Source organism: Myotis brandtii, unplaced genomic scaffold, assembly GCF_000412655.1.
Source record: "Myotis brandtii unplaced genomic scaffold, ASM41265v1 scaffold797, whole genome shotgun sequence".
NCBI classification, from domain to species: domain Eukaryota; kingdom Metazoa; phylum Chordata; class Mammalia; order Chiroptera; family Vespertilionidae; genus Myotis; species Myotis brandtii.
This window is the reverse complement of record NW_005371210.1, coordinates 753,910-774,803: the sequence shown is the minus strand read 5'-3', so window position 1 is coordinate 774,803 and position 20,894 is coordinate 753,910. Positions and strand designations below refer to the sequence as shown.

General features: G+C 55.7%; 1 protein-coding gene across 1 annotated transcript in view; it reads right to left on the bottom strand.

The window, feature by feature from the left end:
* The window catches only part of TBCD (tubulin folding cofactor D), a 99,569-nt gene that overhangs the window by 8,064 nt on the left and 70,611 nt on the right, over positions 1-20,894 (bottom strand). The window contains exons 17-31 of the mRNA XM_005883658.2: positions 20,681-20,761; positions 18,934-19,007; positions 17,148-17,265; positions 15,170-15,230; positions 13,969-13,991; positions 10,334-10,365; positions 9,662-9,724; positions 8,133-8,209; positions 6,707-6,788; positions 4,843-4,961; positions 4,427-4,515; positions 3,651-3,791; positions 1,654-1,737; positions 870-1,037; positions 661-799 (exon numbers count right to left, since the gene is read on the bottom strand). Coding sequence (XP_005883720.2) covers positions 661-799; positions 870-1,037; positions 1,654-1,737; positions 3,651-3,791; positions 4,427-4,515; positions 4,843-4,961; positions 6,707-6,788; positions 8,133-8,209; positions 9,662-9,724; positions 10,334-10,365; positions 13,969-13,991; positions 15,170-15,230; positions 17,148-17,265; positions 18,934-19,007; positions 20,681-20,761 — 1,351 coding nt within the window. The remainder of the gene's footprint in view (positions 1-660; positions 800-869; positions 1,038-1,653; positions 1,738-3,650; positions 3,792-4,426; positions 4,516-4,842; positions 4,962-6,706; positions 6,789-8,132; positions 8,210-9,661; positions 9,725-10,333; positions 10,366-13,968; positions 13,992-15,169; positions 15,231-17,147; positions 17,266-18,933; positions 19,008-20,680; positions 20,762-20,894) is intronic.

The following is a 20,894-nucleotide window of genomic DNA, read 5'->3' as shown; positions in this document are numbered from 1 at the left end:
CAGAGAGGAAGGGAGAGGGAGAGAGAGAGAGAAACATCCATGATGAGAGAGAATCATCGATGGGCTGCCTCCTGCACGCCCCACACTGGGAATCAAGCCCACAACCCGGACCTGTGTCCTGACCTGGAATTGAACTATGACCTCCTGGTTCCTAGGCCGACCACTGAGCCACGCCGGCCAGGCTAAGCCGACACCTTTTGAGGGTCAGGGAGTGTGTGAGCACCACACCAGCAGAAACATGGCAACAGGAACTGGAGACACAGCCTCCCCGGGAAACACCACGCACAGAAGGAAAGGAACCCAGAGCACCAGGGCCAGCCGGCCGTGGGCAGGTGGCGGCAAATGTGGCAGCACAGGGCGGGGACAGGACCACAGAGCACGGTGGCGGCTGAACTGCATGCCGGGAACAGGAACTCGCCACAATGTCCTGGCTCCTGAGCTCCCCTCCTCAGAGGTGGGGGTTCCCCGAGCCGCCCTGGGGACCCTGCCCTGGGAGCCTGAGGCCAGGAAAGGAGCTGTGCGGTGACGTGGTTGGTTTCCCCAGGGCAGCCCCGGCAGCGCACGTCCCAACCCCACGGAGACGTGCTGCCCCAGCTCCAGGCCAAACGCCCACCCAAAGCCGCTCGACTGGGAAAGAGGCCGGGCCAGACGCATGCTCACCGTGGACTCTGTGAGGCCACCCACGGACACGGCCAGCCCCAGCAGCACGTGGTAGCGGTAGGCAGGCAGCCCCAGCAGCTGGGTGATACGAGGGAAGGCCTGGGACGGTGCGGTCCAGTTGACAGAGGCGGCCTCGGACCTGCAAGAGCCACAAGCTGGAGGGGCCCGCCCTGCCGCCCACCGCGATCCGGCACCCGGACCCTCCGTACCTGGGGAAGAGCTGCTCCAGTTCTGCCCGGTGGGGCACGTGGGGGACGGTGGGGCCAGCTGAGCCGGCCGCGTGCAGTAGCGTCATGAATACGTGGGCAGCGTGTGCACGGAAGTGGTCTATCTTCTCGCTGGCCTGCTGGGCCAGGCAGCACATGACCCGCTGGCAGCTGCAAACCAAGAGCCCAACAGTAGCACAGCTCCAACCCGAGGGCGCCCGAGACACGGCTGCAGGTCAGCACGGGCCTGGCTCCCTGCCCACACGGCAGGGCCCCCACCACAGCTGAGCTGACCCCAGGAGCCTAAATGCCAGGTCTTGGGTAGAAGCAGTGAGGACACACAGGGCTCCAGGTGGGCAGCAGGTGGGGATGGGGCACAGGGAAGGAGGCAGAAAAGACAGGGACACGAAGGGGGACACGGAAGAAAAGGGCAGGAGGAGGAAGGGAAGGCGGGGCGAGGGCAGGTGGGGCTCGGAAACGGCATTGCCACAGACGCAGCAGCCCTGCAGAGGGCAGGGAGACGCCACAAGAGAGGTGCCCAGGGGCAGCCCATGTCCCGGGAACTGACAGGAGAGGGGACAGCCAGGCCCCCAGCTAGAGCAGGCACTTAGGTGCAAGGGCCCAAAGCCTGAGGAGTGGCCCCTGCCCTGGCCTCGCCCAGGAATGGCTGTCCCCCTGCCGGCCTGAGCCCTGACGGAGGGGGAGACCTGGGCCTGAGCCACGGGGTCAGGAGACGGGGACAGGACAGACCCTCTCCAGGCACAGGTGGGTGCACCCCAACACTCACGTGGGCGCCTCGATCAGCTCTGGCTGGTCCCTCCCCAGGAGAAGGGTCAGGTCCATCAGACTGGTCATGGCGGCCTCGCGGACCCTGCAGGGACAAGGAGGGACAAGGAGGAGGAGGGGTGAGGAGACCGCTCCCCAGCTTGAGGTGCCCGTCAGCCACGTGCGGGAAGGGGACTCGGAGGCCCTCAGCCGGAACGCACTTCAGCGGAAGCCCCTGCGAGCAGCCCTCCTCTGAGAGCGCTTCCTCCACAACAGGCGGACAAGGACGTGCCCGCAGCCAGCGGGTCCCAGCAAGCGGGCAGGGTGCTCGCAGAAACAGCACTGGTTTTCCAAGAGCTTTTAATGCCAAACACCCCGACTCCGCAAAGCTTTGTCCCAGCAGAACCTCCGAGGCCCTGGCCTTCCCTGGGAGGACGCGCAGAGCAGCTCCTTCCCGCTGCCCAGGGGCCCCCAGACCAGGACGGCCTGTCCACTCGGAACACACTGTCCACGGCAGCTCCCAGGAAAGGAAACAAACCGACACAACTGGCAAAGCTGAGCTCACATAGGACTGGCCTAACTCAGAGTGAAAGCACCTTTTTAACTTGGGACAATGTGCACTCAGCCCAGGGAGGACACAGCTGGGCCACGGGGATCATGGATACAACGGCCCCACAGGCCTGGGGCACCCACCCTCCCACCAGGAGTGAACGGGGCCCATCAGGGAGGCAGCCTGTGCTGCTCAGAGTGAAGAGGGGGCAGGGTGTGGCCTCAGCCCAGGGGAGGCCTCAGGAGAGTGAGGTGCTGAGGGCAGGCACAGCGTGCTCAGAGGTGCAAGGCGGACGCAGGCCAGAGGCTGACAGGAACCGGTGGCTCAGACGCCAGGGCACAGCCCCCGGCAAACCACTACGCAGGACACATGATCTCTGGAGGCGCCAGGGAGCAGGCAGAGCATGGGAGCAGGAAGACCCCCATCTCTGTGGGCGCAGCACTCACAGGGAAAGGCTGGGGGAGGGACACGGGGACCCAAACCTGCACACACCGCAGGGCCCTCACCAGCTCTAACTGGTCAAGCACAGGTGAGGGTCCAAGGTCCTGAAGTCAGCAGCTGGGGGACGTGTGAGCAGGAGGAAGGCCCTGGGGTCTGAGGCCCCTCAGCCGGGGCTGCAGACACAGGCCACGCCCTGGGGTGTGGGCAGGAGTAAGGGCCAGCCCAGCCGCCGCTGAGGGCACTCGGCGACCTGACCCCCCACGTGGGCCTCACGTGAGGAAACCTACCACCTGCTCAAAGGAAATGATACAACCCAAAGCCTCTCCAGTTCTGAACTCACACTCTCTGGGTTTAGTTAGAAGTTAAAAGGAATGTTGAAAAACAAGAAAAGGCCGCCCAGCTAGTGTGACTCAGTGGTTGAGCATCGACCTATGAACCAGGAAGTCACAAGTTCGATCCCTGGTCAGGGCACAGGCCCGGGTTGCAGGCTCAATCCCCAGTGTGGGGCGTGCAGGAGGCAGCCAATCAGTGATTCTCTCATCATGGACGTTCCTCTTTCTCTCTCCCTCTCCCTTCCTCTCTGAAATCAATAAAAATATATTTTAAAAAAGAAAGACCAAGTGCTAAAGTGATGAGAGAAGACAACAGAAACAGACCCCCGGGTGCCAGGTGTTGGTGTAATGGGTAGAGTCCTTAAAATAACCACGAGGAACACGTTGAAGAGAAAAAAGTGGAAACAATAATGACTTTCTGCAAAGAATGAGAATCTCTGAAAACGGACCAAGCACTACAGAACTCAGACCTACTCTCTGAAACAACAACTTCAGGGGGGACTCTGCTCTGCCCGAGGTCATCCTGTCACCCACACGCCTGGCATCCTGGGCTCTGGCACGGACGGGACCCTGGGGGGACCCTGGGGGGGAGCCTTCCCCCCTACTTCACTGTGTGCTCTGAAGGCAACCACAGCAGCAGCTGGAAGACCAGGGAAAGCCCACCGCCCTCCTGGACGGGCGCGCAGGCCGCCTCACCACGCGCCCACGTCCCCGCGGCTGTCGGTGGTGTAGTCGCGCAGACAGTCCAGCAGCGTGCTGTAAACCTGGGACACGTTCGCTTTGCACACGACCTCATCCGGGGTCCCTTCTGCTCTCACACCGACAGTTTGGCAAATCCTGGAATTAGAAACAGCTCATGTCCGCCCGTCCCTCCAGCCTGATGGGCTTCTCCTCACAGGACACGCTCAGAGCAGACTGGCACCTCCGAGGGAGCTCCGACGCCCAGCGTTCCTTCACGCTACCGCCACCTCTTCTCCGAATCACACTCTCTAGTGTCTACAGCTTAGAAGGCGAGTTGTGCCTGGGCCTTCCTGCCCTCTATCTGGGCAGAAAGGGGACAGTGTGCCATCAGGGCCTGGACAGCACGTGGGCTCCGCACAGCTGGGGGGGGGGGCGGTGCAGACAGCGCATCCTACATGTATGCGTTTGTGACTAAGCACCAGACGCCACGCGCACTGTCCTGCCCTCGTCCTTGGGGTTGCCCATCTTTAAAGTGGTCCCGTGTCCTAAAGGGACGGAGCGAGCACACCATGGGCTTAATGTTTCCTAGAATTAGGACAGAACCATTAACAAGCCTGAGTTGGAAATGTTCTTTCCAATCCTTCAAATAGAGAAGAAACTAGAAAATAAAGAGCAGCATTTGCCTCTAAGCAGATTCGTCACTGAGAACGGGCTTCCAAAGGACCAGCTGTGAACCACCCGTGGACGGGCCCTGGCTCCTGAGCGCGAAGACTTGAGAGGACGGGACTCACCTGGCGATGGCCTTCACGGCATCCCGCCGGGACTCCGCGAAGCTCACGTCCTCCGAGGAAAGGGTGACGGCTCTTAGCCCCGCGAGAACCTGAAAGGCAGTGACCAGTCACCCCCACGAGATCCACGCACTTTCCCGCAAGTGGAGGCTCAGCCCTGGTGCTGCTGCCCGAGCGAGCGCGCGTGCCTGCCCCGTCCTGGCCGGACCCTGCGCTCTGTCCCGTGATCAGGCAGCAGCTCAGCTGCACGTCAGTGTTGTATGTGGATCCTCCCCAGGGAGAGATTTCAAGTCCGTCTGGAGGGGGACCCTGAGAGACACCAGGCAGGGACGTGTGCCACCCCCCACCCCTGCATGTGTATGGTCTCACACACGCCATCGTCTCGCACGGACCCCCTTCCACGCTCAGCTCAGCCTCACCTGCTGGAGCCTGCCTCTCAGCAGGAAGCCTGGGAGGGCGCCCAAGGCCATGGCGAAGCCGCAGCGCGTCATCTCCTCCGGGCTCTGCAGTTCGGCGAGATACTTCTCTACCAGCCCCTCTGAAAAGAAGCCACAGGGTGACCCACTGCGGCCCAGGGTTTCCTTACCTGCTCTTCACAGACGTTTCAGAAGCGGGAGCCAAATGGCGTCCAAAGAGAGAAGGGAGGAAGGACTCAGGCTTCAGGAGCAGATGTGTTTTCAAAGCGGAATCAATCAAGAGATTGATAGAAATTTTATTGGGTGGTTTTAAGGTTTTCATGAGCAATTCCAACAAATGATTTCACTCAGAAAAATAACTCCAAGAGGGCGTTGAGAATGGTCCACACAGTCGTAATTCTCATTGTTTACTCACTAAGAACACAAATGCTCATTGTGGAGACAACGTCTTCCTCAAATGAGGGCAAACTCCCTGGCAGGTGGCTCCGTCGGCTGGAGCATCGTCCCATACACCAGCAGGTGGCGGGCTGATGCCCAGTCAGGGCACATGCCCGGGTTGCGGGCTCGACCCCCAGGAGGGGCGTGCAGGAGGCAGCCAATTGATGATTCTCTCTCATCACTGATGTTTCTATCTTTCTCTCCCTCTCCCTTCCTCTCTAAAATCAATAAAAATGTATTTAAAAAATAAAATAAAGTTCCATTTGTTCATACACTACACTGACACCTATGGTGGAACTTAGAGAAGACACCAGTAACAACATGAAAAAACCCAGCTCCCTTCCCCCTTACAACTCACATGCGTTTCCAAGGTTCATTTCTGAGTATTATTTCTTTCTATATTCAGAATGGTGTGATGTGGTACACTTTTCTTAGGCAAAAAGCAAAACTTGATCTTATCCCAATTTTAAAAATAGACTAAATACAAAACATTACTGTCTCTTTAAGTTAAACTGCCCGTGGAAAAGAGATCTAGTAAACACTATTAACTTGGAAAGTCTGACTCATGCTCACATTCAACAACCTAAAACAGCGTTTCCCATGCACGTGAGGGGCTGCGCTGCGTGCCCCACGGAGCAGCAGGGCAGCCACAGACAGCCACAGGCATGTGAGCATGGAGCTTCCTGATCAAAGCAACACGCGTGAGTGGATCCCAGGAACGGCCTCGGCGAGGGGTCGGGGCGCTGCAGCGTGGAGGGTTCTGGGAAACACGCCGGAGCCGGGCTGTGTGGCGAGGCAGCGGCACGCTCGCTGTCCCCACGAAGAGGAAGGACACGTGCTGCCGTGGTGCACAGAAAACTCTAAGAACACTTTACCATAAAATACAAAAGCCAGTGAAGGGATCGTGCCTGTGGATGAAGCCCCAGGAGAAAGCACGGAACCAGCAGGACGTGGGGACAGTGCAAGCAGACGCTCAGAGTGCAGGCCAGGAAGGAGCATCCGAGCAAACGCACAGCGACAGTGAGAGTGACGGCGATGAAGAACCCAACAGAAGGGAAAGGCAGCTCCCCACACAGAACTGCAGCCTCCGGAGCTCAAAGCGGGAAGAGCTCCGGTAAAGTGTGACATGAGCAGACGCTGCTGAGACAAGAGCTGACTCCATACGCTAAACAGGAACATCGTGTCCCAGGGACGTTCGCACGGGGAAGCCGGCACCGAGCCGTCCGAGCGGGAGACAGCCAGCCTCTCCTGCACAGCCTGCCAGCCGGGGGCGGGAGAGTGGGCAGGCCCAGGAGGCGCCAGCGCCCACCGTCCCTGCTCACCTGCGTGTGCACGCTGCGGTGGAGGAAGGGAGCCGAAACCAAAACCCAGACACCCGAGCTCCCCACCACGCCCGGAGGGCGCGAGGGTCAGCACGACAGCCACTCACCCTGCCCAGCGGAGTCCGCCTTCCCGGGCTCCTCCGCGTAGTACTCGCTGCAGAGAGCAGCCAGGGCGGAGACAGCTGCTTCCTAGAACCGAGCAGGACACGGGCGCCTCAGCCTCCCGGGAACCACGGGAGCGGCCGGGCTGCTCCGCAGTCAGACACAGAAATAAATTGCATCCTTCCTTCCAGCACGACTGCGTGCCGTCATCTGTCAGGTAGTTAAAACTTTAACATTTTTTGCAAATAATAAACTGAATAGAAAACTTGATTATTTCTTCCAAACAATGTCTTATCATATGAACAGTTAATAACAGAATGGGCACTTCTCTTTCCCAGCAGAGGTGATGAGGGAAAAGGTGTGTACAACATGGGCAAGAACTCTGAGCAGGCTGTGTAGGGCCTTTTTAGAGAGGACTTGGGGGTCCAGGGGCCCTGGGAACAGGAAGAGGCCCCTCAGCACCGATCCCCAGGCAGAGCCACACGGCGTGGGAGGAGGAAGTGGGGAGAGCATGGAGGTGACAGGGACTCGCAGGGCCTCTCCTCGAACACCTGGTTACAGAGGGACCTGCAAGGAGCAAACACTAGATTCCTACGTCCTCTCCACTCTCCCGATCGGGAGCAAGGCACGGAGCAGCCCAGGAAAGAGCTGCTGGGCGGGCAGGAGGGGCCATGAGCGCGGGGAGGGAGCTCAGAACGAGGTGTCACTGGTACCAATCAGGGCAGCAGACTGCTCCGGGATCACTGCTTGTATGAATGTTATGGATGTTTTAAAAGGAAAGTTTGCAGCACTGATCCTGAGGCGCTCAAATTCAACTAGTAAAACGGTGCTTCAATCCTACAGAATGACAAAGTTACTCTTAAAAAGGGCTGACGAAGCCTTCTATAACCCAGCAGAAATGCTGAGACACACAGGAGAGAATTACACACTCATTTCTTCATCCTCAGTACGAAGCCGAGTCCCTCCCAATGTCCTGGTGATGGTCACTGTGCGGGGAAAGGAACAGCTCTGCACCCCACGCCCAGCTGGCCCCGAGGGGACAGCCGTGGCCCTCAACCACCGGGACGCACACTCCTTCAGAAATGCCAACTTGGCATGCGCGGTGGGACTGTGGCACACGCAGCTTCCACCCCTAAAATCCTACAGCGCCAGAGTCACTATCGATGTGCAGGAAAAACGCTTAGGCGAACAGGATCAAACCAGAAGTAGGAATTTAAAAGTTGCATGTTCTGGTCACCAATAGCTGAATTCGTTTTCCTGATTACATGTTACATAGACAATACCATCCAGAAGTCCAAACAAAATTGTGGCATCGTTCAGTTACCCATTAGTGCATAAAAGGAACCATAATGCAGTCGTTTGAAACAAACACTAAAAAAGTAATGTCGTTCTCGGTACAGCACGGCCACCGGGAAACCCTGCTCCCCGCACCTTGATCTGTTGCCTGGAATGACTGGACACATGGTGGAGGTTTCTCAAGGTGTCACTTATCAGCCACTGCCAACCATCTGTCACAGAAACAGAAGACCATTTCCCCAATTAAGAACAGTTCGGTGAAATTAAAGTCAACAACAAACAGATCTTCTACCTCTTAAATCAACGTAGATGGTAAACAAGAGGTGAGTCTGGAGAAAATCTAAAGTGAAATTTCTCCAGGTTGTACAAATTCCAAAGGCCCTTGGTTTAAAGGGGGAAAGTCTCCTTTTTGCTGCTGAAATGCTAAAACTCTGACCATGGGAAATTTTTGTTTTGTTTTGTTCTGTGGATCCTCACCCAAGGATATTTTTTCCAATGATTTTGAGAGAGAGTAGAAAGGAGGAGGAGAGACAGAGAGAAACATCGATGTGAGAGAGACACCACTGCCAACCATCTGTCACAGAAACAGAAGACCATTTCCCCAATTAAGAACAGTTCGGTGAAATTAAAGTCAACAACAAACAGATCTTCTACCTCTTAAATCAACGTAGATGGTAAACAAGAGGTGAGTCTGGAGAAAATCTAAAGTGAAATTTCTCCAGGTTGTACAAATTCCAAAGGCCCTTGGTTTAAAGGGGGAAAGTCTCCTTTTTGCTGCTGAAATGCTAAAACTCTGACCATGGGAAATTTTTGTTTTGTTTTGTTCTGTGGATCCTCACCCAAGGATATTTTTTCCAATGATTTTGAGAGAGAGTAGAAAGGAGGAGGAGAGACAGAGAGAAACATCGATGTGAGAGAGACACATCGACTGGTTGCCTCCTGCACACACCCCGACCAGGGTGGCGGAGTACGGGCCCTTTGACAGGAATCAAACCCAGGACCCTTCAGTCTGAGGGCTGACACTCTCTCTATCCACTAAGCCAAACCTGGAAAACTGTTGTTCTTTTATTACACCTACCAAGGTCAGGTGGTCTTCTCCTGTACCTCCCCTCAAACAACCCCCCCCACTCCCACCCCCCCCAATCAAAACCCAAACATTCCACTCAATTAGATCCACCATCTGGCAACGAATGCCGAACCTGCACAGCTCTCCTGAGGCTGCAGAGCCGGGGCAGCTGCGGGCAGCCCTCCTCCTGCCTCTCACGGCTGCCTGTTCACACAACCAGAAAAGGCCCTGCTTGCTGGACAGGACGGCTGCCCCAGGCACGGGACCTGCACAGGGGCCTGGCCGCTGCCCCCACGAGAGCAGGTTCTCCCACATCCTGCCCCCGTGGCCTTGGCACCTGCTGCTGCCTCCCCTGGGCCTGCGGGGGCCTGAGCCACACCAGGGCTCTGAGGAAGGAGCGTGTCTCAGAGGAGGGAAGGCCTGTTTTGGAGGGTGTGGCTGATGCCCATCATTTACAATTGGCTCTGGCAGCAGCTCCAAAGGCAGGAATTCCACTACCAGGAAGCGGTCACTGTCCTACCAGGCTCATCGTCACTTTCCACGTGGAGCGGTTCTGAGAGAACAGGCTACAAGGTGAGCACTGAAGAAAAGCACTTACCGACCACGGCGTCACCCCTGAAGGGCATCTTGGAAAGGGACAGGTTTTCTATTAAAACGCACACTAGGAGGAGAAAGGGTGAATGCATGAGGGCACGTCTGTCCCATCAGGACTATGAGCCCCACCGCCCGCCCGCTCCTGGGTGGGGGACTCCCCGGGACCTGAGCCCAGGGCATGGCCAGAACTGACCTGGCACCTACTCAGCCCACAGACAAGCGGATGAGTCTGGGTCTTCTAGGTTTAGTTAAAAATGCGTCCGAAAATCTAGGCATGTTGGCATCATTTGAGTTCCTTGCAGAGTTTAAATATAATCTAAAAAGGTATTCCTTGCTCTACAGTTAACTTAAATGTTGCTGAAGAGGCTAAGATAGCAACACTCAGTCCCTCACCACCATCCCTTCCTGAAAGACACACCATGCCCCTCTCCCCGACCCCATCCTGGCCGCTGCCATTGGGAAGCCCTGGTCCCCACACCTCGATCTGTTGTCTGGAATGACTGGGCACATGGTGGAGTCAAGTGAACCCCGGCAGCGGGCCAGGCCCGGGGTCCTGGGAAGGGCACGCTCATGCCACAGTATTGAGAGCGGCAAACGCCCTTCGGACTCTCCCCACCCCATGGCGGGGATGAGAGGGTGCAACCCACAACCCGCAGCCTCCCGTGCTCAGACCTACCTGCTTGTCGCATGAGCTCTCCTCCGAGACCCCTGAAAATTAATACAAAAAGGGTTAAAGTACCTTATTATATAAAACAACATAAAATATCCTCACCAAGTAGCAGGTACCACCTCAGACTCCAAACATTATTAAGATGTCACCTAGCAGCATCTCATCTGTCAGGGCACGGAGGAGCTACTTGGGGCGAGAGCACTTACAAAGGTTTTCATGTGCCAGCAACTGCTCGATGCTCACATACCTTATTTCAATTACTTTTTATAGAAAACCTTCTTCATTGAGTAGGTTTTCTGTAAATCTCGTCCTTGTATTGTTTGGCAAGACCTATACTGAAGAGTGATTTTCTTTTTTTCTAACTGAACTTTTTCCAATTACAGTTGATATTCAGTGTCACTGGTATTACTTTTACTTGTCAGAAGCTACCTTTTTACAGGAAGAAATGAGAAGATTCTGGAACCACCTCCCAGACGCCCCAAGTCCGAGCTGGGGCTCCTCTGACTTGTCGTTTTCACTGGGCACTACAGTCCTAACTGGCGTCAATCACATCGAACAATCACACAGAACAAATCCCAAACACTGTTCGACTCTCACTTTGTAGAAACTAGAGGAATTTAATGCCTGGCCGGTTTGGTCCTGGGTTTGATTCCAGTCAAGGGCATGTACCTTGGTTGCAGGTTCCATCCCCGGTCCCTGGCCGGGGGTGCGTGTGGGAGGCAACCAATCGATGTATCTCTCTGACATCGATGTTTCTCTCTCTGTCTCTTCCCCTTCCTTCCACTCTCTCTAAAAACACCCTCGGGTGAGGATTAACAAACAAACGAGCAACGACAGGAATCTAAGACGCCAGCAAGATGCCGTCACCCAGCCCAGGAAGCACCCACCTGCCCTCCGTTGCGAACAAAGCCCGGGAGGAGAGCCTGCCTATCTTGCTGGCTCTCAGTCACATCAAATCGATGTCTAACGCGGACACAGGAAACTGGTGAACATGAACGTAAGAAACACTCGCGAAGACAGAACATCGCTTCACCAGACTTTGGCTTCCGGCCCAGACAGAGAAAAGGACCCAGATTTGCTCTCCGCCTTAAATATCAGAGACGTGCATGGAGCAGATGAAACCGTTTCAGAGGCTGGAAAATGGAGGTCTGGGAAGAGGAACACCGGGCACAGCTGGGAACACCCAGCTCAGCGAGTGCAGCGCCAGCTCCGGGGGCCGGGGGGCGGGGGGGGGGGCGTCCAGTGTGAGCAGAAAGGGTCCCCGTCCTACACCTGCAAGCCCAGGGGCGGCCTCACCAGCTCAGGGACCAAAGGTTACCGCACAGAACGGTCTGAACATCCCGGCCTCACTAGCAGCGGGTCATGGCGGGGTCACGTCCTGGGCCTGCAGCTTCCCTGACAAAGGTCACCTTCACCTCAAGTGAGCCTGCGGCCTTTGTGCATCTGCGATAACAAACCTCTGGCACGTCAGAGGAATCTCCGTTTCAGAGCCCGCAGGGCCCTCCCAGAGCACGAGACTGCAGAACCCCTCGCTGCTATCTCGCTGCCGCATAGCATCTCCATGTGCTGTAAAGGGCATCGACTATCCGGAACCTGCCGCTGGTGTGAAAGAATGTGTCTTGCCGTTTTACTCTTATCCAGCTCCAGAGATTTCCCCGCTCGGCTCTCTCCCGTCCCCCTAATTTACCAGTGGATTTCATGTGACCCTACTTTCATCTCCTCCTTTGATTCTAATGTTTCCAATAAGCTGCTAAACTACCTTTCTCCAGAGCATTTTCTCAATCTGTTGAGATTTTCCTTCCCAGAAACTGTCATCAGTTTGGCTCCAATAAACTCATAAAAATTCTCTACAGGTTTGGACATTCCTGATGTCGACACCCGCATGGGGAGGGGCCCGGTCTGACCCCTGCACAGGCCCAGGCTCTCAGGAAAGCTGGAGGTGGTAAGAGACGTCAAGAACAAACAGAGAGGCTGACGTGCACAACCCTGCATCAAAGGGTTGCAGGTTCAATACCTGGCCCTTCTCAGGGCACGTGTGGGGGGCAATCAATCTATGTGTTTCTCTCATATTCATCCCCTCCCTCCCCCCCACTCTCTCTCTTCCTCTTCCCTCCCCCTCCCTTCACTCTTTCTGAAAATCAATGGAGAAAATACCCTTGAGTGAGGGTTAACGACAACAACTACAAAAGCCACTAAGAATGCCCTGGCTGGTGTGGCTCAGCTGGGCATCGTTCCATGCACTGAAAGGCTGCTGGTTCAACTCCACTCAGGGCACATGCCTGGGTTGTGGGCTCAATCCCTGGTAGGCGTGCAGGAGGCAGCCAATTGATGTTTCACTCTCACATCGATGTTTCTCACTCTCTCCCTCTCCCTTCCTCTTTCTCTGTTAAAAAAAATCAATAAAATTAAAGTCACTAAGAAAAATGAATAGGCAAACCACAGACAGGGAGAAAATGCTAGGAAATCTTCTATGTCTACAAAGAGCTCATATCCAGAATATGTAAAGATGCTGACGGCTCAGTAAGAAGAAGACAGATCATGAGATTATTTTAATGAGCAAAAGACCTGAACAGCCCTGACTGGTTTGGCTCAGTGGATAGAGCATTGGCCTGCGGACTGAAGGGTCCCGGGTTTGATTCCGGTCAAGGGCATGTACCTTGGTTGTGGGCACATCCCCAGTAGGGAGTGTGCAGGAGGCAGCTGATGGATGTTTCTCTCCCATCGATGTTTCTAACTCTCTATCCCTCTCCCTTCCTCTCTGTAAAAAATCAATAAAATATGTTATTTTAAAAAAAAAAAAAAGACCTGAACAGTCTCTTCTCAGAAGACAGAGGAGACGTGAAGGCGCCTGGTCCCCGGGAAACACACGCCCCACGGGGCTGGCTCGTCAAGGAAGCCCAGCCAATGCGGATGCGGAGCAGCTCTCGTGTCTTAGAAGCAGAGAGGACCAGCCCAGACGCCCATCACCTGAGAGCAGGTGAGCACCGAGGACCACGCAGCAGCCCACGGGAATGCCTGCACAGGGGCCACCACACGTCAGAGACACTGCCCCGAGGAAACCAGACCAGAGACTTTGCAGAACAAGTGGGTCTACGCAGAGTTCAGAAAAGACTGCCCTGGTGCTGGAGAGCAGACTGCAGGCTGCGGACGGGAAGAGGAGGACGTGTCAGGCGACATGCTGCCTTATTGGGGCCACAACCGCACGAGCCTCTGGACCCCCAAGCCCGTCAGATTCCACACTTCAACCGGCCAGCGTCACGTCAACCTCCACACGCTTACAAGACCAGGAGGTTAGACCTCTCAGTTCTTAACGGGAAATGACTGTGACACACACTCAAATAAACGAGCACAGAAGAGACCCCGCAGGGCAGCCGGACAGGAGTCCACTCAGCGCTGAGGTGACCTCGCAGGGCAGCCGGACAGGAGTCCACTCAGCGCTGAGGTGACCTCGCAGGGCGGCCGGACAGGAGTCCACTCAGCTGAGGTGACCCCGCAGGGCGGCCGGACAGGAGTCCACTCAGCGCTGAGGTGACCTCGCAGGGCGGCCGGACAGGAGTCCACTCAGCTGAGGGGTTAGCAGACCAAGCAGTGCGCTTACTCAGTAAGACAAAACATAAGAATCTCGGGTTCGTAAAGCTTACCTGTATAACTGACGATCATAAAGCTAAAATTAAAAACAGAAAGTTCTTCAGTTAGACAGGTTACTTGGGTTTTTAAAGTAGGTAAGTCGTATGAACAGTGAGAAAGCAGGGACGGATCCTGCTTCACTCCCTGCAAGCACCTCCCTCAGCCTCCTGCTCCTTCTCTCCTTTAATCCTCACGACAGCCTCACTTGGGAGGGAATCCAAGGCACGGAGAGGGTGGCCAGACGTGAGGGGTCCAGGACTGACCAAGCCGTGACCGTCCCCCAGGCGGCCTCTTGGGCAGAAAACAAAGACCGCCAACCAGGGGTCCTGAGGCTCTTTCTTCCAAAGCCCTGGAAGCACCTCCAGCACCGCCACCTCGGCTACAGGGACTGTGCTCACACGGTCCTTTAACCCCAGAACTGCAGGGAGGAGGGTCCACCCACACTCGACAGAACGAGAGGGCGCGTGTCCCCGTCTGAGTCTCTGTGCTGCCAGCACCACCGGCTCTCAGGCGCTCACGCTGTCCTGACAGCGGGAGGTAAACAGGCCAGACTCCTTGTAGAGTGACAAGTGTAAGTAAAAAGACCAATGGCTTAGCCAAATCACACAGCAAGCTCATGGCACAAACAGATAAGAGGCATTATTATATAAAATGTGCATTATTATATAAAAATACGAAAGTCTAACGAGGACAACAAACAGTGAAGCCATCTAATGCCGCATCCTGACTCGGAGGTTGTCCTATAACATGGAGGCCGTAGCTCACAGATTCCCTCTTTTGAATCACAGGAGCCTCTGAGAAGCTGAAAACTCAGAGAGCCCACAGCCCTTCTCCGCGGAGAGTGCGCCACACTCGGGTGTAACTTCAGACTCAGGATGCCCGCCACGCAGGCACACGGGCTCCAAGGCCTTCGTGCTGCCTGGGGTCTGAGAGAACAGGCATGACCCAGGCAGGAGGGGGAGTAGGCCTGTGAGCTACCTGCACCTGCCAGACTGCCCTTGGGACTTGGCCACACGAGAAGAGATGCTCTTCCCACCCCCGCGATCCCGAGGAGCTGGCCTACGGAGAGCGGAGAACTGCTCCCCAGCTGACAGCCCAGGTCTGCACTGCCCAGGGCTGAGCCTTGCAGGGAGCTTCCGGTCCTGAGCCCAGCCTTCGAACAGGCTGAGGGTGGAGAGAGCTGGAGATCAGGCGGACACCCTCAGACCCACAGACCTGCTGGTGAATCTGCTTCAGGCCCTGCACCACCGTCTCGTCCAGGTAGTCTGCGACAGGCCTAAGGAGTTCAAACACAGCAGTGAGACCCCGAGCACCACGGGGCCCAGGCTCAGAGAAACCCACATCATGTTCAGGCGCTTCACCCGCTCCCCCAAACACCTGCAGAAGGTAGCCCCCTAAAGCAACACCCACTCAAAGGGGTGGCCACAGGGACCAGATCAGTAGAGCCGGGACCCGGATGCAGTTTGCTGACCACGGAGACAGTCCCCCACGGATGGGGAGCAGCAGGCTCACAGCTGCCGGTGTGACGCTTGGAAAGGAGACTGACCGGCTGGTGTGGGGCCTGACGGACAGGAGCTCCAGCACAGCCTCGCTGCCGCCTGAAAGGCTGCTCGAGAGGCTGCCCTTGACTGGGCCCGGAACTTGAGTTCAGGAGGGTTCCCACCATTCCCCGATGCAGGAGGGTGACTGTGCCCAAACTGTGCAAGCAACGTGGTCTCTGCTGGCACCTGGCTGTCTGCTGGGGGGTCTCTGCTGGCACCTGGCTGTCTGCTGGGGTCTCTCCTGCTGGCACCTGGCTGTCTGCTGGGGTCTCTCCTGCTGGCACCTGGCTGTCTGCTGGGGTCTCTGCCACCTGGCTGCTGTCTGCTGGGGGGTCTCTGCTGGCACCTGGCTGTCTGCTGGGGGGTCTCTGCTGGCACCTGGCTGTCTGCTGGGGGGTCTCTGCTGGCACCTGGCTGTCTGCTGGGGGGTCTCTGCTGGCACCTGGCTGTCTGCTGGGGGGTCTCTGCTGGCACCTGGCTGTCTGCTGGGGGGTCTCTGCTGGCACCTGGCTGTCTGCTGGGGGGTCTCTGCTGGCACCTGGCTGTCTGCTGGGGGTCTGGTGGAGAAGACCACGGGACTAACCCAACAGAAACCTGGGTGCGCCTCTCAGACCCTCCCTGGTGGGTGACGCCTGCACCCTCACAGTCAGAGTTGGGGGATCAGGCTCCTGGGTGGCTGCCCAGCCCTCAGCCCGCAGGCACCACTTCCCCCGATACGGCCGCCCCTCAGGAGCGAGCGGTGAGCCAAGCTGGGCGGTAAAAGACTGCCAACCCTCCCGGGCCCTCCGGTCAGGAGAAAGGTGAGCTCCGTCTCTCGCTTAGAACCACCTCCTGACGTGACACAATGTCAGACAGTTTTTCTCAAACTGGAGGCTAAGGACCAGGTTACAGCGTCCTGTGTGCTGGCTCTTGCTTCTGAGGAAAGGTGGTTGGAAAGAAAGGAAAGAAAAGCCAAGTGGCTGCTTCCCCAACATTCTCGCATGCGGATCTGCTCCAGGGCCCGCTGCCTCCTCACTGTTCACACCCACTTTCCCACCGAGAAGTTCCTGGTGGAAGCTTTTCGCCCTGAGCTCTGGGATTTTAGGTGTTAAGAGTGACAAATGATGGAGAGTATGGAATACAGGAGCCACTCAACAGCGTCTCCGAAAACCCCTTTGCTGTTATAACTGACCCACTTCCCCAGAACGAGTGAGGTGACTGAGGACACAGCACGGGCAGCCCTCCCTCACGGAAGACCCTGCATGCCCACCGAGGTCGAGGCCGCCCCGCCCCTCAGGAAGAAGAGGACTCGCCGAGGGCACGGAGAGGTTCCCCGCAGGTGTGCACTGTGAGTAGATGCCACTGCGCACGCGGGGCCTACAGGAGGGGTCATGCAGCTGGGACGTGCACTGGGAAACCCAGACGCTCGGGGTCGGGACCTGAGTTCGGCCGTCTGCCTGGATGTAACACCTGGAGCCGCCAGTGGCCTCATCTGGCCACATGCTGGCTGGCTCCCGTCACAGGCCATGACGCCTCAGAGAGAGGACCACCGACCAACCTCATCAGATAAAAGGTGAAGACACTGCCCCCCAGGCACGTGTAACACAAATGCAGTGGATGTGTCCCAGGGGGGGGGGGGGGGGGGGGGGGGGGGGGAGACGGACTTCTCCTACCTGCCCTCCCGCACAGCCAGTCTGTACAGGCTGTGGGCGACCTCAGCACAGGTGAGCACAGCCCCATGCCGCGTGTGCAGGTCCGTACTCTGCGTCATCGACAGCAGGCGTGGGAAAACTGCAAAGGACGGGCAGGAGAAGACGCCGCGTGAGCACACAGGCTGACGTGCAGACTCAGTGAGTCAGGGAGAAAGGCCCCTGCGGACGGTTCCGTCAGGACGGTCACCACACCCAGCGCTTAACCTGAGGTGGCAGCAGGCAGGCCCCTGCGGACGGTTCCGTCAGGACGGTCACCACACCCAGCGCTTAACCTGAGGCGGCAGCAGGCAGGCCCCTGCGGACGGTTCCGTCAGGACGGTCACCACACCCAGCGCTTAACCTGAGGTGGCAGCAGGCAGGCCCCTGTGGGCCGTTCCGTCAGGACGGTCACCACACCCAGAGCTTGACCTGAGGCGGCAGCAGGCAGGCCCCTGCGGACGGTTCCGTCAGGACGGTCACCACACCCAGCGCTTAACCTGAGGTGGCAGCAGGCAGCCCCTGCACCCAGGCCAGTGAGCAGGACCACGACCGAGGACGCCTCTCACAGCACGTGCTTCCCAGGCTCCCTGGGCACCGGTGGCTGGTGTGGGGCGAGGTCTTTCCTGAGCTAAGTGGCCAGCTCTGCCTGGGCAGAGCAGGGCAGGGTCAAGCTGCAGGACCCCCGCTACCCACAGCGCTGCTCAGGGCAGAGAAGCCTCTAGGTCTTTTGTGCTCTGGGCACAGAAAGCAGAGCCCCCACCAGCCCCTCAGAGCCTCACGCCCCTGAAGGCACAGGTGCAGCTGTGCGGAGGCTGTAACGGCAGACAGCGTCCAAGCCAAGAGCTCCCACGCGGCAGCGGACAGGATCAGTGTTTGGGGTCAGGGAACCCGTTATCCTGGGCCGTTAGAACTCCTGAACTGGGAACAAACTATATGGGAAGGTCATGGTTTCAGGTCCTCCCACAGATCGTCAAAGGCAGGTGAGGGAGCACCACACAAGGTTCCTGTTTAAGGAACGGACCACGAGGCTGAAAGGGCCCTCACAACTAGGGGGATCCCAGAGCGTGTGAAACGCACACACACGTGAAATCAGTAACTAGAGGAAGAACCACGATTCCACCCTCTAACAAATGTCGGTGGGAATAAGTATAATTTCAAGAAATGTATGTATGGTGCTCACACTGAAATCAGATGCTTATTTATTTCCAGTAGAAAAGACAAGATGGACTCACGGTTCCCCCAATGACAGTGGAGTGGATGGACCCGGCAGGACAGCCGGGAGCGGGCCCTGCACTCTTGAGAGTCAGCGCATGGCACGGCAGGCTGCTCCCAAGGTCTGAGCACCCAGGAGGCAGTGCGTTTTTAAAAAGTTGACTACATGGTGAGTCATTTCACTTATTTATTTTGTTTTGTTTTTAAAGAAGCTACGTCTGACGTATGCATGACAGACAGGATTCCATCAGTTCCCCGCTGTGACTGGCACCCACGCAGGGGCCCGGCCTGGGAGCTCCCGGTGGACACACCACAGCGACCACAGCCCGTCCTTGGGGAGACGGAGGCAATCGTTTGTGTTCTGTCCAGTGCTTCTCAGCAGAGGAGAAACACGTTATTTTCAGCTCCTCCAGCCTCGAAACCAGCAGGGTGGCCCGTCCTCGGCTTTCTGTTACCGTGTGTGCATGCGCGTGTGCGCATGTGTGTGCGTGTATGTGTGTGTGCGCACGCGTGAGCGAGGGGGGGCACACCCACAGGACAGCTGGAGCTCACTTACCCTGAGCAGCACTGTACTCGGGCGCCTGCTGGACCAGGTTATGCAGCGCCTTTGCTGACAGCTCTCTGATGACCCTGGGGGGCAAGAGGGACAGAAAAATTGTTAGTTCCTTTACTTGATGATTCTAGCTTTACTCAACTCATGAAAAGAGAGATAGTCTCCATGAGTCAACTGGCCACTGAGTCAAAACCACTATTGAAAATAAACACCCAAACAAATAAGAACCTGACTGTAACAAATGAGGAAGAGAGAATTTACCAAATGAAGCACCGAAATGCAGGCCCATCTCCAGGCACAGCTGCCGCCTCCAAGTGCTGGGTGGCAAAGCGTCCCTACCTCCCACACCCCCATGGACTCGGAAGATGGGAAGAACCCTGAGAGGACCTGAAACTATGAGCTTTTGGAAGAAAACAGAGGAGAAGCTTCATGATGTTAGATTTAGCAATGATTTCTTGGGTGTGACACCAGACACATCAGCAACAAAAGTGAAAAAATAAATAAAAATAGGTAAGCTGGTAATAGACCAATTGGACTACACTGAAATTTTAAACTACTGATTGTATCAAAGGGAACAATCAGCAGAGTGAAAAGGCAACATGTGGAGTGGGAGGGAGAAAACACCAGCAAATCATGTATCTGACAAGGGCCGAAGTCTAGACTATAGAAGGAACTCCTGCAGTTCAACAACCAATAAGTAACTGCATTTGGAGATGCTTCTCCAAGATGAACTACAAACAGCCAACAAGCATATGAAAAAATGCTCAACATCAATAATCATCAGTTAAACCACAAAATATCACTTCACACCCACTAAGAGAAAAAAAAAAAAAAAACAAAAAAAAAACAAAAAACAAAACAAAACAGAAAAAAGGTCCTGGTGTGGATTTGGGGAAATTACAACTTTGTAGATTGCCAGTGGAAATGGAAAACGATGCAGACACTAGGAAAATCAGCATGGTTTTTGAGGTTTCTAAAAAATTAAAAATAGAATTACTATATGATACAGCAATCCTACTTCTGGGTATATACTCAAAAATATTGAAAAGCAGAGACTTAAAAAAATATTTGGACACTCTTGTTCATAGCAGCATGATTCACAACAGACAAGAAATAGAAACAAGTTAAGAGCTGGTCGATGAATAGATGGAAAACGAAATGTGGTATGTCCAGCCATGGATATCACTCGGCCTTAAGAAGGAGGGACATTCTGGCACCTGCCACAACATGGACGGACCTCGAGGACACGGGGCCCAGTGAAAGCAGCCAGTCACAAAGGGACAAATACTGTGTGATTCCATGTGAGGCCCTGAGACAGTCAGATGCATCCAGACAAAAAGGAGGATGGCGGGTGCCAGGGCTGGAGGAGGGAAGGGGAGTCATTATTTAATGGGGATGGAGTTTCGGTTTTGCAAGATGAAAAGTCCTGGAGATTGTTTGCACAACAAGGTGAACGTGCTGAACACGACTGAACTGTACACTGTGAATGGTAAAGGTAACAGGTGGACCAATACCTCTTAAAAACACACACTATAAAGGTAGACCAGAATGCCTACACCGATAAGGGGATACCTCTCAAGAGTGTGTGTAAAGAACTCTGCAAGGGTCAAATCACTATGCAATACCCGAACCTAATGTAATAGTGTAAGTCAGGTATACTTCGATACAAAATAAATAAGAAAAATAAAATATGGTTCACAGAAGAACTCTGTGAGGCTCCCATCACATCAACGCAGAACCCAGCACATACCCATCCCAGTGGCTGATCTTCATGGTGAGCAGGTGGTCTATCATTGGCCGTGTGTACTCAGGGAAGCCGGCAATGAACATGCTGAAAAGACAACAGCTGATGAGCACGTCGTTGCTCCCACCTTGTGCACGTGCGCCCCCCTCGGTGTGGGGGGTGGAAGGAAGTCAATGCACCCAAACGTGTGGAAGGACCACGTCTCTAGAAGATGTAAGAA